The sequence below is a fragment of the Aotus nancymaae genome, unplaced genomic scaffold (genome assembly GCF_030222135.1).
Source record: "Aotus nancymaae isolate 86718 unplaced genomic scaffold, 86718_ANA_hifiasm-v0.15.2.pri h1tg000059l, whole genome shotgun sequence".
NCBI lineage: Eukaryota > Metazoa > Chordata > Mammalia > Primates > Aotidae > Aotus > Aotus nancymaae.
This window is the reverse complement of record NW_026988473.1, coordinates 28,497,714-28,516,037: the sequence shown is the minus strand read 5'-3', so window position 1 is coordinate 28,516,037 and position 18,324 is coordinate 28,497,714. Positions and strand designations below refer to the sequence as shown.

The 18,324-nt window shown below is 36.1% G+C and overlaps 1 protein-coding gene across 1 annotated transcript in view; it reads right to left on the bottom strand.

Annotated features, from left to right (window-relative positions):
- Positions 1-18,324, bottom strand: part of CCDC73 (coiled-coil domain containing 73) — a 162,219-nt gene that overhangs the window by 116,689 nt on the left and 27,206 nt on the right. Inside the window, exon 2 of the mRNA XM_064365053.1 lies at positions 17,543-17,692. Within this exon, the coding sequence (XP_064221123.1) occupies positions 17,543-17,677 (135 nt within the window). The 5' untranslated portion in view covers positions 17,678-17,692. The remainder of the gene's footprint in view (positions 1-17,542; positions 17,693-18,324) is intronic.

Sequence of the window (18,324 nt, the reverse complement as noted above, 5' to 3'; positions counted from 1 at the left end):
TCTCTTAAAGTAGAAAGTGGAAATAAACTAGTCCAATGAAAACAGCTTCCAGGCAGCTCAGTCTCTGACTAGTAAAATGATCTGCCCACTCCAAGTTCCAGAAGCAAAAGTAAATCTCTCTAAAGAAAAATAATACCATCCAAAGCCTCAAATTTCCTTTGCAATTTTTCATGCACAAAGTCAGTTATTGAATCAAAATTTACTTGACCAGAGAGAAGGTCAAATGACCAAAAACCAAGAAAAAAAGAGAGACAATAGAAATGGATCTATAAGAAGTCCAGATAATGGATTTATTGACATAGACTTCAAAATATATGTGATTAACATGCTCGAGGAAATATATAATGAAATGAATTTCCACAGAGGACAGAAATATAAAATAAAATAAAAGACAAACCAAATGGAAATGTTAGAACTGAAAAATATAGTAAATCACATTAAGAACTCAATAGATTGAGTTTATCAGCAGGTCAAATTGAAGAGAGGATTAGTAAACTGAAAGGATAGAAGAAAATAACCAGACTGAAACATGGAGAGGAAAAATTATGGAAAATATAGACCAAAAAATCAGTAATAATATAGAAGATTTTAGCAAGACTGACAAAGTTGATCCATATAATTCATATTCACAGAACACTGCATCTAAGAAATGGAGAATACACATTCTTTTCAAATGTATCAGTGTTAGAATATTTACCAAATCAATTATATGCTTGGTCAGAAAGCAAATCTCCACATATATTAAGTGACTGCAATTATTTGGACTATATTATCTGATAAAGTAGAAATAGGCTAGAAATCAACTTTTTAAGTTAGCAAAAAATAACATACCCAAATATCCTTAAAAGAAATATACTTCTAAATAGCCCTGTGTTGAAGAAGAAATTACAATAAAAATTAGAAAATAATTTGAACTAAATAATAAAAATACAGGCCGGGTGCATTAGCTTATACCTGTAATCCCAGCACTTTGGGAGGCCAAGGCAGGCAGATCATGAAGTCAGGAGTTCAAGACTAGCCTGACCAACACGGTGAAACCCTGTGTCTCTACTAAAAATACAAAAATTAGCTGGGCATGGTGGCACGTGCCTGTAGTTCCAGCTACTCAGGAGGCTGAGGCAGGAGAATTGCTTGAACCCAGGAGAGAGAGGTTGCAGTGAACCAAGATCATGCCACTGCTCTCCAGCCTGGGCGACAAAACACAGTTCTGTCTCAAAATAGGAATAATAATGCAATATGAAAAAATTGGAATCCAGCTAAAGCTATACTGAGAAAAATTTAGTCTTATAAATGCCTTATATTAGAAAAGAAAAAAGGTGAAAATTAATAAGCAAAATACACATCTACAATTTCAAAACAAAATAGCGAATTAAATAATAAAGAGCAGATATTAATAAAACATAAAACAGATATACAATGGAGAGAATCAAAGCCAAAACTTAATTCCTCGAGAAGTTAAGTTTTGGCTTTGATTCTCTCCATTGTATATCTGTTTTATGTTGATAAATTCTTGGAAAGACTGATCCAAAATTCCTACTTATCCATCATGTCCCAAATGACTTATTCCTTCCATGAAGTTTCCCCCCTCAATCTTCCAATAAAGTTAAGCATTTCCTTATCCATAACTTTAGGGTATCTTGTGCACACCTTTTTTATTACATGATGTTATAATAAGTGCTAAAACCTGGCATAAATCCTCAATAAATGTTAAATGAGTCACCAAATACAGTTTGCTTGCTTAAAAAAATATATATCATATTCAATTTGTACTATACTATTTATTGGGTTTTCACTCTTTTAAAGTCCTAATATTTTTAAACTTTTTATTGTGAAACAATTTTAGATTTACAGAAAAGTTACAAAGATAGAGATCAAGACCATCCTGGTCAACATGGTGAAACCCCGTCTCTACTAAAAATACAAAAAATTAGCTGGGCATAGTGGCGCATGCCTGTAATCCCAGCTACTCAGGAGGCTGAGGCATAATTGCCTGAACCCAGGAGGCGGAGGTTGCAGTGAGCCGAGATTGCGCCATTGCACTCCAGCCTGGGTAACAAGAGTGAAACTCCGTCTCAAAAAAAAAAAAAAAAGTTACAAAGATAGTAGAGAGTTCCTGTATACTCTTAACTCAGCTTCCCCTAATGTTAACATCTTAGGTCACAATGATATATTTAACAAAAGCTGAGAAAATAACATTGGTACTATACTATTAATTAGAACACAGAGTTTATTTCAGATGTTATTACTTTTTCCACCAGTATCTGTTCCAGGATACGTTCCAGGATCCCATCCAGGTTGCCACATTGCATTTAGTCATCATGCCTTCTTGGATTCCTCCTTTCTGTCACAGTTTCTCAGTCTTTCCTTGTTTTTACTGACCCTGACACTTTTGAAGAGGTATCTTGTAGAATGTCCCTAAAATGGGGATTGTCTGATATATTTTCATGATTATACTAGGTATGGGGAAGAATGTCATAGAGAATAAAGTTCCCTTTTCATCACATCATATCATGAATATTTGATATTCACATGAATCATTGATACCAACATGAATTATTTCTGGAGATTTTAACTTTAATCACTTAGTTAAGGTGGTGTCTTCCAGGATCTCTATTGTAAACCCAGTATTTTTCCCTTACATATTCTAGTCATCAGAAACAAGTCACTTATGCCACAATAGGGTGAAGGTGGTGGGCAGTAGAATTAAGCTCTGCTTCCCAGAGGGAGGAATAGCAAACAATTTTGAACAAGATCTAAAATCACTACAGTAAATTACTAAACAATTTGGAAAAAATATTGTGTGACTATGTAACTACTTTGTTTCTCCTTAAAGTTTCAGCCATTAAATTCAGCATTTATCAGTGGATACTGCCTGCAGCAATCATTACTGTGGTTTTCTAAGGGTGATTTTCTATTTCTCCTTTTCCTCCTACATTTAGTAGCTAAAATTCTTTTGCAAATATTTTCCCCAGACGAGTGTAGTGATTCACACCTCTAATCCCAATACTTTAGTAGGTTGAGGCAGGTGGATCACTTGAGCCCATGAGTTTGCCTGAGTAACATAAGGAGACCTCATCTCTACATAAAATTTAAAATTTAGCCAGGTATAGTGGTGCCAGCTACTCAGAAGGCTGAGGTAGGAGGATCGCTTAAGCCCAGGAGGTCAAGACAGCAGTGAGCCATGATTGCACCAATGCACTCCAGCCTAGGTAACAGAGAAAGACCTTGTCTCAAAAAAGAGTAGGGGATTGGGGAGGGATAGCATTAGGAGAAATACCTAATGTAGATGACGGGGCGATAGATGCAACAAACCACCACCATGGCATATGTATACATATGTAACAAACCTGTATGATCTGCACATGTACCCCAGAACTTAAAGTATAATAAATAAATTTTTTAAAAGTCAGCAACCTTAAAATAATATTAGGATGAAATAACAATAATAATTAATCACCCTCTCCCATATTTATCTATTTATTTAGTCATTTATTTATATTAACAGGGTATGCAATAATATCATTATTTTGTTGTTCAATTGCTCCAGTTTTAACCATGAGAGCTCTTTTGGTCTGTCTTATGTATCCTTTTGATATTGTTTTAAGTACTTCCTTACTTTCCAGCACTACAAGATGCCCAGCCCTGAAATAAGTCATGTCTTCTGGTTCCTTTTACTAGGAGTCCTGGTTCCTTTTACTAGATAATAACATTTGGATCCCAAGATCTGGCTGTCAGTTCTTCTAGGCTCTCTCAGCAGACAAAGCTAGAAAATATATGTATATATGCTAACTCATGTATACATATATGTCTATATTTATCTTTCTATCTGTATATAATTAAACCATGAATTCATACTAGTATCACCAATTCTTTTTCTCTTTTTTTTTTTTTTTGAGATGGAGTCTCACTCTGTTGCCCAGGCTCTAGTGCAGTGGTGTGATCTCAGCTCACTGCAACCTTTGCCTCCCAGTTTCAAGCAATTCTCCTGCCTCAGCCTTCCAAGTAGCTGGGACTACAGGCATGTGCCACCACATTTGGCTAATTTTTGTATTTTTAATAGAGATGAGATTTCATCATGCTGGACGTGCTGGTCTGAAACTCCTGACCTCAGGTGACCCACCCACCTTGGCCTTCCAAAGTGCTGGGATTATAGGCATGAGCCACCCCACCCAGCCCAATTCTTTTTTTTTTTTCCTCAACTTTAAGCTCCAGGGTACATGTGCAGCATGTGCAAGTCTGTTACATAGGTAAAGGTGTGCCAAGGTGGTTTGCTGCACAGATCAACCCATCACCTACGTATTAAGCCTAGCATCCATTAGCTATTCTTTCTGATGCTCTCCTTCCCATCCCCACCCCAATAAACCCCAGTGTATATCGTTCCACACCATATGTCCATGTGTTTGCATCATTCAGCTCCCCCTTATAAGTGAAAATATGCAGTGTTTGGTTTTCTGTTGCTGCATTACTTTGCTGATAACAGTTCCAGCTCCATCCATGTCCCTGCAAAGGACATAATCTCATTTCTTTTTATGGCTGCATAGTATTCCATGGTGTATAGATACCACATTTTATTTATCCAGTCTATCACTCATGGACATTTAGGTTGATTCCATGTCTTTGCTATTGTGAATAGTGCTACAATGAGCATACATGTGCATATATTAATATCTTTATAATACATTGATTTATATTTCTTTGGGTATATACCCAATAATGGGATTGGTGGGCCAAATGGTATTTCTGCCTCCAGATCTTTGAGGAATTGCCACACCATCTTCCACAATGGTTAAACTAATTTACACTCCCACCAACAGTGTAAAAGCGTTCCTTTTTCTCTGTATTCTCACCAGCATCTGTTTTTTGACTCTTTAATAATCACCATTCTGACTGGCAAGAGCTATCATCAACTCTAATGCAGCAGCAAAGAACTCATTCTACTCTTCCCCTTTGCTTATTTGTAACTTCTTTCAACAGTGAAAAAATCTACCTAGCTCTCACTATCTATTTGCTTATTTGTTCAACTCTAGTACACCTGTAGTTTCAGAATGCTGACATGTATGCACCCAAGAAACAAATTTATGAAGTAGAGATATTGTTTATGTGCCTTTCTTTTTGTCTTTAGCCTTACAGTATCCAGTCAAAATACTGTTTTCCAAGGTTAAGTCAACTTCTTTTCCCCCTACTCTGTTCACTGAGGCTTATGTTATGTATTTGTGAAAGTTTGTTACATTTTCATAATATAAATTCCACACTATAATTCTCCCCTATATCCTTGTAAATTTGCTTACAGTACAGTTGACTCTTTGTGGTATCATTTTACAGGTTTGACAAAAGAATGTTGTGGTGGACCACTACTGTATAACATACAGAAAAGTTACATCATCCCCTAAATTTCTCATGCATTCCATATAGCAAACCCCTCTCCTATCCTCCAATACCTAGTAATAACTGATTTATTTTCCATTGCTATAGTTCTGTCTTTTCCAGAATGTCATATAAATGCATCATATAATATATAGCCTCTTGGATCTGGTTTCTCTCACTTAGAAAATTTCATTTAAGATTCACACCTTCATTTTTTAGGATTTTTTCTTTTTTTGCTGGGAATAGAATTCTAGGTTGGTAGTTATTCTTTTAGTATTTTAAAGGTGCCATTATATTGTCTTCTGGGTTTTCTTTATTATTACTGAGTAATTATTACTGAGAAGCCCACTATGCATCTTCATCTTATTGTTGTTACTTTGAAAATAATAAATCCAATGTCCTGGAGAATTTCCCCCAATATTTTATTTTAGTAATTTCATAGTTTGAGGTTTTAGATTTAAGTCTTTAGTCCATTTTGATTTTATTTTTGTATATGGAAAGAGACAGTGGTCTACTTTCATTCTTCTGCACATATATATCCATATTTCCCAGTACATTTATCAAACAGTCTTTCCTCAATGTATGTTCTTGGCACCTTTGTTGAAAATGAGTTCACTATAGGTGTGTGAATTTGTTTCTGGGTTCTCTATTCTATTGCATTGGTATGTGTGTCTCTTAATGCCAGTACCATGCTATTTTGGTTACTATACCTTTGTAGTATAATTTGAAGTCAGGTAATGTGATTCCTACAGTTCTGTTCTTTTTGCTCAGGATAGCTTTGGCTATTCCGGGTCTTTTGTGGTTCCATATAAATTTGAGGATTTTTTTCTATTTCTCTGAAGAATGCCATTAGTATTCTGATTGGCATTGCATTGAAGCTGTAGATTGCTATGGGTAGTATTGGCATTTTAACAATATTGATTCTTCCAAACCATGAACATGGAATATCTTTCCCTTTTTTTGTGTGTTCTCTTCCATTTTTTTCACCAGTGTTTTATTGTTTTCATTGTAGAGAGCTTTCAATTCTTTGGTTGAGTTAATTCCTAGGTATTTAATTTTATTTGTAGCTGTAAATGAGATTACTTTCTTGACTTCTTTTTCAGATTGTTTACTACTGGCGTATAGAAATGCTACCAGTTTTAGTATGTTGATTTTGTATTCTGCAACTTCACTGAATTTGTTTATGTTCTAATAGTTTTTGGTGAAGTCTTTAGGTTTTTCCAAATATAAGATCTGCAAACAAGAATAATTTGAATTCAACCTTTCCAATTTGGATGCCCTTTATTTGTTCCTGTTTGATTGCTCTAGCTAGGGACTCCAGTACTACGTTGAATAACAGTGGGCATCCTTGCCATGTTCCAGATCTTCGAGTAAAAGCTTTCAGTTTCTTCCCTTTCAATATAATACTAGCTGTGGGTCTATCATATATGGCTTTTACTGTGTTGAGGTATGCTCCTTTTATATCCAGTTTTTGAGGGTTTTTAATTATAGAGGGACAATGAATTTTATCAAATGCTTTTTCAGAATAAATTGGAATAATCATTTTTTATCCTTCATTCTGTTGATATACTGTATTACACTGATTGATTTGCATATGTGGAAACATCCTTGCATCCCTGTGATAAATCCCACTTGGCCATGATAAATGATCCTTTTAATGTGTGGTTGAATTCTGTTTGCTAGTATTTTGTTGAGAATTTTTGTATCAGTGTTCATCAGAGATACTGGCCTGTAGTTTTCGTTTTCTTTTCTTTTTTTTATATTTGTCTGGTTTTGGTATCAGAGTAATACTGGCCTCATAGAATGAGTATGGAAGTATTCTTTCTGCCTCTATTTTTTTTTGCAATAGTTTGAGTAGAATTGATATTAGTTCTTCTTTAAACGTTTGATAAAATTTGGCAGTGAAGCCATTTGGGTCCTGGAGTTTCTCTTTGCAGGGATACTTTTTATTACAGCTTCTGTCTCATTACTTAATATTGGTCTCTTCAGGTTTTGAATTTCTTCATGGTTTAATCTTAGGAGGTTATATGTGTCTAGAAATGTATCCATTTCTTCTAGATTTTCAATGTATTGACATATAGTCACTCACAGCCTCTAATGATCCTTTTAATTTCAATATCTGTTGCAATGTCTCCTTTTTCATCTCTGATTTTATTGATTTGGGTCTTTTCTCTTTTTTCCTCAGGCTGGCTAACAGTTTGTCAATTTTGTTTTATTTTTTCAGAAAAAAAGAACTTTCTGTTGATTTTTTGTATTGTATTCCTTGTTTCAATTTCCTTTATTTCCGCTCTGATTTTTACCATTTCTTTTCTTCTACTAACTTTGGGTTTGGTTTGCTTTTGCTTTTCTAGTTCTTAAGATGTATTATTAGGTTGTTTATTTGAAGTTTTTCTTATTTTTTGATGTAGGCACTTATATCTATAAACTTCCATTTTAGTACTGATTTTGCTGTATCCCATAGGTTTTGGTATGTTTTGCTTCCATTACCATTTATTTCAAGACAATTTTCAATTTCCTGCTTGATCTCTTCATTGACCAACTGATCATTCAGGAGCATACTGTTTAACTTCCATGTGTTTGCATAGTTTCCAAAATTCCTCATTATTGATTTCCAGTTTTACTCAATTGTTGTCAAAGAAAATACTTGATATTATTTCAGTTTTTAAAATGTTTTAAGACTTGTTTTGTGGCCTAACATATGGTCTAACCTTGAGAATGATCCATGTGCTGAGGAGAATAATTTGTATTCTGTAGCCATTGGATAAAATTTTCTATAAATATCTATTAGGTTCACTTGATCTACGGTACAGATGAAGTCCAGTGTTTCTTTGTTGATTTTCTGTCTGACTGATCTGTCCAATGCTGAAAGTTGAGTGTTGAAGTCTCCAATTATTATTGTATTAGAGTCTATTTCTCTCTTTAGCTCTAGTGACATTTGTTTTAAACATATGGGTACTCCAGTGTTAGTGTATATATTTTTTAAATTGTTATATTCTCTTTCTGACTTGATCTCTTTATCATTATATGATGACCTTCTTTGTCCCTTTTCATAGTGTTTGTGTGAGAAACAAAAACTCTGTTTTGTCTGATAGAAGTATAGCTACTCCTGCTCTTTTTGGTTTCCATTTGCATGGAATATCTTTTTCATCCCTTTATTTTTAGTCTATGTGTGACTTTATAGGTGAAGTGTGTTTCTTGCTGGCAACAGATCATTGGGTCTTTTTCTTTAATCTGTTCAGCCATTCTACATGTTCTTATTGGAGATTTTAGTCCATTTATATTCAATGTTATTATTGATAAGTGAGGGCTATCTCTCATCATTTTGTTATTTTTTTTTTCTGGTTTTGTGATTTTCCTTTTTTCTTCCTTCCTGTCTTTCTTTCAGAGAAGGTGATTTTCTCTGGTGTTATGTTTTAATTCCTTTTTATTTTTGTGTATCATTGTATGGTTTTCAATCTGAGGCTACCATTAGGCATGCAAATACTATCTTTAACCCATTATTTTAAAGTGATAACAACTTAACACTGATTGCATAAACAAACAAGCTAATTACCAAACAAGCAAAAAGAAAATTAACAAAAACTCTATAATTTAACTTTGTCTCCTCACTTCTTACATTTTTATTGTTTCCATTCATATGTTATTATACTATGTCTTGAAAAACTGTTGTAGTTATTATTTTTCACTGGTTCATCTTTTTATTCTTCTACTTAAGATATGAGTTTACACATCACACTTACCATGTTACAATAGTTTGTGTTTTCTGTATACCTACTATTGCCAGGGAGTTTTGAACCTTTGGATAATTTCTTATTGCTGATTAACATCCTTTTCTTTCAGACTGAAGAGCTCTCTTTAGCATTTCTTGTAGGACAGGTCTGGTGTTAATGAAATCCCTCAGCTTTTGTTTATCTGAGTAAGTCTTTATTTCTCCTTCAGGTTTGAAGGATATTTTCACTGTATATACTATTCTAGCATAAAAGCTTTTTTTCCTTCAGCACTTTAAATACGTCCTGGCCTGTAAGGTTTCCACTGAAAAGTCTGCTGCCAGATGTATTGGAGTTCCACTGTATGTTGTTTCTTTGATCTTGCTGCCTTTAGGATCCTTTCTTTATCCTTGACCTTTGGGAGTAGGATTATTAAATGCCTCAAAGTAGTCTTCTTTGGGTTCCATCTGCTTGGTTTTCTATAACCTTTGTATTTGAATATTAATATTTTTCTATAGGAATGGAAAGTTCTCTGTTATCTCATTGAATAAACTTTCTACCCATCTCTTTCTCTACGTCCTCTTTAAGGCCAAAAATGCTTAGATTTGCCCTTTTGAGGCTATTTTCTCGATTGTGTAGGTGTTTTTCTTTCTGTTTTCTTTTGTCTCCTTTGACTGTATATTTTCAAATAGCCTGTCTTCAAGTTCACTAATTCTTTCTTCTGCTTGATCAATTCTGCTATTAAGAGGCTCTGATACATTCTTCAGTATATCAATTGCATTTTTCAATTCCAGAATTTCTGCTTGACTATTTTTTAATTATTTCAATCTATTAAATTTATTTGACAGAATCCTAAATTCCTTCTCTATGTTATCCTGAGTTTCTTTGAGCTTCCTCAAAACAGCTATTTTGACCTCTCTGAAAGTTCACATGTCTCTGTTTCTCCAGGATTGGTCCCTGTGCCTTACCTAGTTTGGTCAGGACATGTTTTTCTTGGATGGTCTTGATGCTTGTGAGTGTTCATCAGTGTCTGGGCATTGAAGAGTTGGGTGTTTTTTGTAGTCTTCACAGTCTGGCCTTGTTTGTACCCATCCTTCTTGGGAAGGCTTTCCAGGTATTTGAAGGAACTTGAGTGTTATGATCTAAGTTTTTTGTCTCTGCAGCCTCATCTGACTAGGGAGCACCACAAGCCCCGTAATGATGTCGTTCTTGTGGCCTTATGAAGTATTGCCTTGGTGGTCTTGGATAAGACTCAGAAGAATTATCTGGATTACCAGAGACTCATTCTCTCCTCTTACTTTCTACCAAATAAATGGATTATCTCTCTGTGCTGAGCTTCCTGGAGTTGGGGGACAGGTAACACAAGCACCACTGTGGCCACCACCACTGGGACTGCACTGGGTCAGACCTGAACCCAGTACAGCACTGGGTCTTGCCCAAGGCCTGCCGTAACCACTACCTGACTACCACCAATGTGCACTCAAGGCCCTAGGGATCTACAATCAGCAGGTGGTAAAGCCAGCCAGCCTTGTATCATTCTTTTCAGGGAAGTAAGTGTCCCTGGACTCCAGGCAGGTCCATGCCACCCACAAGCCAGGGACCAGAGTCAGAAACCTAGGAAATACACCTGGTGCTCTATTCCACTGTGGCTAAGCTGGCACCAAAACCACAACACATAGTTCTTCCCACTCTTCTGTCACCTTTCAAGGCAGAGGAGTCTCTTCCTGTGGCCACCATCACCACAGGCCAATGGGGAGTACTGACAGGGTACCACTGATGTTCACTTAAGGCTCAATTCCAGGCATAGGACTCACATTTCAAGACAGTGGGCTCCTCTCTGGCCCAGGTTAGGTCCAGAAATGTTGTCCATGAGCCAAAGCCTGGAAGTGGGAATCTGTAGAGTCCACTTGGTGCTCCTCCCCACTATGGCCAAGTTGGTACTTAAACTTCAAGACAAAGTTCCTTTTATTCTTCAATAAAATAAAACAAGAAGGCAAGAATAGAGAAAAAAGAGTGAAAAGAAATGAACAAAGCCCCCAAGAAATATGGGATTATGTGTAAAGACCTAATCTACGTTTGATAGGTGTACCTGAATGTGACAGAGAGAATGAATCCAAGCTGGAAAACACTCTTCAGGATATTATCCAGGAGAACTTCCCCAACCTAGCAAGCAAGGACACCATTCAAGTCCAGGAAATACAGAGAACATCACAAAGATTCTCCTGAAGAAGAGCAACCCAAGGCAAAAAAATCGTCAGATTCACCAGGGTTGAAATGAAGGAAAAAATGCTAAGGGCAGCCAGAGAGAAAGGTCGGGTTACCCACGAAAGGAAGTCCATCAGACTCACAGCAGATCTCTCGGCAGAAACCCTATAATCCAGAAGAGAGCGGGAGCCAATATTCAACATCCTTAAAGAAAAGAACTTTCAACTTACAATTTCATATCTAGCCAAACTAAGCTTCATAAGCAAAGGAGAAAGAAAATCCTTTATGGACAAGCAATTGTTAAGAGATTTTGTCACCACCAGGCCTGCCTTACAAGAGCTCCTGAAAGAAGTACTAAACACAGAAAGGAACAACCAGTACCAGTCACTCCAAAAACCTACCAAATGGTAAAAAGCATTGACACAATGAAAATAAATGTGTCAACTAACAGGCAAAACATTCAGCTAGCATCAAAATGGCAGGATCAAATTCACACATAATAAAATTAACCCTAAATGTAAAAGGGTTAAATGCCCCAATCAAAAGACACAGACTGGTAAATTGGATAAAAAGTCAAGACCCATCAGTGTGCTGTATTCCGGAAAGTCATCTCACATGCAAGGACACACATAGGCTCAAAATAAAGGGATGGAGGAAGATTTATCAAGCAAACAGAGAGCCCACAAAAAGCAGGAGTTGCAATCCTAGTCTCTGATAAAATGGACTTTAAAACAACAAATATCAAAAGAGACAAAGAAGGACATTACATAATGCTAAAAGGATCAATGCATCAAGAAGAGCTAACGATCCTAAATATATATACACACCCAACACAGGAGCACCCAGGTACATAAAGCAAGTTCTTAATGACCTACAAAGAGACTTAGACTCCCACACAATAATAGTAGGAGACTTTAACACTCCACTGTCAATATTAGACGGATCAACGAGACAGAAAATTAACAAGGATATCCAGGATTTGAACTCAGATCCAAACCAAGCGGACCTAATAGACATCTACAGAAATCCCCACCCCAAATCCACAGAATACACATTCTTCTCAGCACCCCATTGCACCTACTCTAAAATTGACCACATAATTGGAAGTAAATCGCTTCTCAGCAAAAGCAAAAGAACAGAAATCATAACAGTCTCTTAGACCACAGGGCAATCAAATCAGAACATAGAATTAAGAAACTAACTCAGAAATACACAGCTTCATGGAAACTGAAGAACTGGATCTTGAATGTAGACTGGATAAACAATGAAATGAAGGCAGAAATAAAGATGTTCTTCAAAACCAACGAGAACGAAGACACAACGTACCAGAATCTCTGGGACACATTTAAAGCAGTATCTAGAAGGAAATTTATAGCAATAAATGCCCATATGAGAAGTGAGGAAAGATCTAAAATCAACACCCCATCATCAAAATTGAAAGAGCTAGAGGAGCAAGTTAAAAAAAAAATCAAAACCTAGCAGAAGACAAGAAATAACTAAGAGCAGAACTGAAAGAGATAGAGACACAAAAAACCCTTCAAAAAAATCAATAAATCCAGGAGCTGGCTTTTTGAAAAGATCAACAAAATAGACAGACTGCTAACCAGATTAATAAAAAAGAAAAGGGAGAAGAATCAAATAGATGCCATAAAAAATGACAAAGGGGATATCACCACTGATTCCACAGAAATACAAACTACCATCAGAGATTACTACAAACAACTCTATGTACATAAACCAGTAAACCTGGAAGAAATGGATAAATTCCTGGACACTTGCAACCTCCCAAGTCTAAACCAGGAAGAAGTTGAAACCCTGAATAGACCAATAACAAGGGCTGAAGTTGAGGCAGCAATTAATAGCCTACCAACCAAACAAATTCCAGGTCCAGACAGGTTCACAGCTGAATTCTACCAGACATACAAAGAGGAGCTGGTACCATTCCTTCTGAAACTATTCCAAACAACACAAAAAGAGGGATCCTTCCCAAATCATTTTATGAGAACAACAACATCATCCTGACACCAAAACCCAGCAGAGACTCAACCAAAAAAGAAAACTTCAGGCCAATATCCATGATGAACACAGATGCAAAAATCTTCGATAAAATACTGGCAAACTGATTGCAATAGCACATCAAAAAGCTTATCCACCACGATCAAGTAGGTTTCATTACAGGGATGCAAGGCTGATTCAATATACACAAGTCTATAAACGCAATCCACCACATAAACAGAACCAAAGACAAAAACCACATGATTATCTCAACTGATGCAGAGAAGGCCTTTGACAAAATTCAACAGCCCTTTATGCTAAAAACTCTCAATAAACTAGGTATCGAAGGAATGTATCTCAAAACAATAAAAGCTATTTATGACAAACCTAAAGCCAATATCATACTAAATGGGCAAAAACTGGAAGCATTCCCTTTGAAATCCAGCACCAGACAAGGATGCCCTCTCTCACCATGCCTATTCAATATAGTATTGGAAGTTCTAGCCAGAGCAATTAGGCAAGAAAAAAAAATAAAGGGTATTCAATTAGGAAAAGAGGAAATCAAATTGTCTCTATTTGCAGACAAATGATTGTATATTTAGAAGACCCTATCATCTCAGCCCAAAATCTCCTTAGACTGATAAGCAACTTCAGCAAAGTCTCAGGATACAAAATCAATGTGCAGAAATCACAAGCATTTCTATACACCAATAACAGACTAACAGAGAGCCAAATCATGAGCAAACTCCCATTCACAATTGCTACAAAGAGAATAAAATGCCTAGGAATACAACTAACAAAGGATGTAAAGGACCTCTTCAAGGAGAACTATAAACCACTGATCAAGGAAATAAGAGAGGACACAAACAGATGGAGAAACATTCCATGCTCATGGTTAGGAAGAATCAATATCATGAAAATGGCCATACTGCCCAAATTAATTTCTAGATTCAATGCTATCCTCATCAAGCTAGCAATGACCTTCTTCACAGAACCAGAAAAAACCACTTTAAACTTCATATGGAACCAAAAGAGAGCCCACATAGCCAAAACAATCCTAAGCAAAAAGAACAAAGCTGGAGGCATCACGCTACCTGATTTCAAACTATACTACAAGGCTACAGTAATCAAAACAGCATGGTACTGGTACCAAAACAGAGATATAGACCAATGAAACAGAACAGAAGCCCTGGAGGCAACACCACACATCTACAACCATCTGACCTTTGACAAACCTGACAAAAACAAGCAATGGGGAAAGGATTCCCTGTTTAATAAATGGTGTTGGGAAAACTGGATAGCAGTGTGCAGAAAGCAGAAACTGGAACCCTTCCTGACACCTTACACTAAAATTAACTCCAGATGGATTAAAGACTTAAACATAAGACCTAACACCATAAAAACCCTAGAAGAAATCCTAGGCAAAACCATTCAGTACATAGGCATAGGCAAGGACTTCATGACTAAAACACCAAAAGCATTGGCAACAAAAGCCAAAATAGACAAATGGGACCTAATTAAACTCCAGAGCTTCAGTACAGCAAAAGAAGCAATCATTAGCGTGAATCAGCAACCAACAGAATGGGAAAAAAATTTTGCAATCTACCCATCTGACAAAGGGCTAATAACCAGAATCTACAAAGAACTAAAACTGATTTACAAGAAAAAACAAACAAACCCATCCGAAAGTGGGCGAAGGATATGAATAGACACTTTTCAAAAGAAGACATACATGAGGCCAACAAACATATGAAAAAATGCTCATCATCACTGGTCATTAGAGAAATGCAAATCAAAACCACATTGAGATACCACCTCAAGCCAGTTAGAATGGTGATTATTAAAAAATCTGGACACAACAGATGCTGGTGAGGATGCGGAGAAATAGGAACACTTTTACACCGTTGGTGGGAGTGTAAACTAGTTCAACCATTGTGGAAGACAGTGTGGCACTGCCTCAAGGACCTAGAAATAGAAATTCCATTTGACCCAGCAATCCTATTAGTGGGTATATACCCAAGGGATTATAAATCATTCTATTATAACATATGCACACGTATGTTCATAGTGACACTGTTCACCATAGCAAAGACCTGGAACCAACCCAAATGCCCATCGACAATAGACTGGACAGGGAAAATGTGACACATATACACCATGGAATACTATGCAGCCATAAAAAATGATAAGTTTGTGTCCTTAGTAGGGACATGGATGAATCTGGAAACCATAATTCTCAGCAAACTGACACAAGAACAGAAAATCAAACACCGCATGTTCTCACTCATAGGCGAGTGTTGAACAATGAGAACACATGGACACAGGGAGGGGAGCATCACACACTGAGGTCTGTTGCGGGGGGCCAAGGGAGGGACAGCATGGGGCGGTGGGGAGGTTGGGGAGGGACAACATGGGGAGAAATGCCAGATGTAGGTCACGGGGGCATGGAGGCAGCAAACCACATTGCCACGTGTGTACCTATGCATGATCTGCACATGTATCCAGAACCTAAAGTACAATTAAAAAAAAAAAGAAAATGTTCTTGGCTATCCTCATGCATTTTTCTTACATATATAAGTTTAGAATCACCCTATCAAGCTCTAAGAAAACACTGCATTAGGTTTTGATTAGCACTGTATTAAACTTGGGGATCCTTTGAAGGAAACTCCAGAAATGAAAAAGATAATCATTGAAATTAAAAACTCTAAGCAAGGTTAGATAGCAGGTAAAAACATCTGAAGAGACAATTAGGAAACAACAAAATGAATTACACAGAATTCAGAACCGAGAGGCAAATGGGAGGAAATACAAGAGAGTTAAGACTCAAAAAGGATAGAATGGCATGGTTTAATATGCTGTCTATTGGGGGTTCCAGAAAAAAATGGTAGAGAAAATAAGCAGCAATACTCAAAAAAAATCACAGCTGAAGTTTTTCATAACATTCAGGCATCAAAATGAGTCCCTAAAAATATAGATAAATCCACACCTAGAAACATTAAAAATAAAGATCACTAATGACAAAGAGATCTTAAGAGCAAATAGAAATGATGGATTACCCACAGAGGAACAATTCAATTGACAGAAAACTTCTAAATGGCCACAAAAAAAACTCAACAAAATCTCTTTAAAATACTGACAGAACACAAACGTAATCTACAATTTCATGGCAAAATAAAGACATTTTCTAAAGAAAGAAAAAGAAAGTCTATAAGAGTTTACCATTAACAGACTTTTTAGAAGTTAGACTCTCAAGAGTTAAGATACTCTTTACTCTCTTATATTTCCTATTTGCCTCTCTGTACTGAATTCCGTGTGATTCACTTTGTTGTTTCCTAATTGTCTCTTCAGATGTTTTTACCTGCTATTTAACCTTGTTTAAAGTTTTTAATTTCAATGATTACCTTTATCATTTCTACAGTTTCCATCAAAGGATCCCCAAATTTAATTAGAGGAATATGAACTAGCTGGACCAGTTTCCAGAGTACACAGAAGATGGTTTCTATATATATATATATTTTTTGAGACGGAGTCTTGCTCCGTCACCCAGGCTGGAGTACAGTGGTGTGATCTTGGCTCACTGCAAACTTCACCTCCTAGGTTCAAGCAATTCTTGTGCCTCAGCTTCCTGAGCAGCTGGGAGTACAAGCATGTGCTATTACACTCAGCCAATTTTTTGTATTTTTAATAGAGACAAGGTTTCACCATGTTGGCCAGGCTGGTCTCAAACTCCTGGTCTCAAGTGATCCACCTGCCTCATCTTTTACGATTTTATACTAGACATACCCTTTAGGGAAAAAAATCACAGTTATCACTTTTTTAAATAAAAATATTTGATTCTTTCAACCCAGAATATTTACTACATACATTTATTTTGTCAATCATATACTGCCTTGTTTCATTGTTTAATAATTTCATAGGCATCTATATAATAACCTTAACAAAAATTTAATCTCTCCAAGAGCAGTTCTTTTTCATCAGCCATGGAGTCTAAAGAGGGTGCTATCTGTGCCCTCCCAGGGACTCAACAAATACTAGTTGACTTATCAAGTACTTAATCTGAAAACCCCTCTTTTATTTTCTGATTTATTTTCCAAATTCTTATTTCCCATTCCCTGATCACTGACTTAATCTGTTTTCTTCAATAATTGGACTATATATTTTATTTCTAAACAAGAGAGATTTTTAGGCCTTTTTTTATTCTTTGAAAAACAATGAATTGAACAAAATCAAGTTTTCTTATCTAAAAAAAAGCATTTTAAAAAGGAGCTTACCCTTCTCATACGCAATTCTTCTAATGCTTCCAGTAAATTTGTTTTGAAATCTAATAGCTGAATAGAAAACAATGTCTCTGAAGAACTTTGAAGAGTAAAGGTAGATGATGACTCAGTATTAAAGTCGTTCTCCATATTAATATTTATTTCCTGTAATATAAAAAGGTTTTAACTGAAAAAAATAATTATCTAGGTTTTTCAAGTAGAAGCATAGTTACCATAAAAATATAACAACCTGTATCCCATAATCCTCCAATTTCAGCCCTGAATAACAGTTGTCATCATTCCACTCTAATGTTGACCAAAAAAACCACTTAGCAACAATGGTATTATTCTGTTTCTCCATTGTTGAAGCTTTTTTCTGGTAGCTGAGTACTCACAAAGACTAAATTCTCTTCCCTAAAGCCCAGTCTTCTAAAGGCTGGGTTCAGGATGTTGTAGGCAAGTTGCTTCGTGCCAAAGCTGGGATATACATTCTGCTTCCTAAACTTTGCCTTGACATAAAACTTCTTTGCATGGATGATGTGAATAGTAATATGCAATCTTTAAAATCAACTGGGATTTTGGAAGATGAACTGGGAAAATTGCCTTTTATTAAAAACCAACATACGTAAATATCTTGCTCAACCCAGAAAATGTATGAGCCAGGCTGCAAGAAACTTTTTAATATAAAATAATTATCAATTCACAGGTAGTTGCAAAAGAATGTACAGTGAAGTCCTATGCACATTCACTCAATTCCCCCTGCAAATGTTAACATCTTATATAACAAGAATACAATA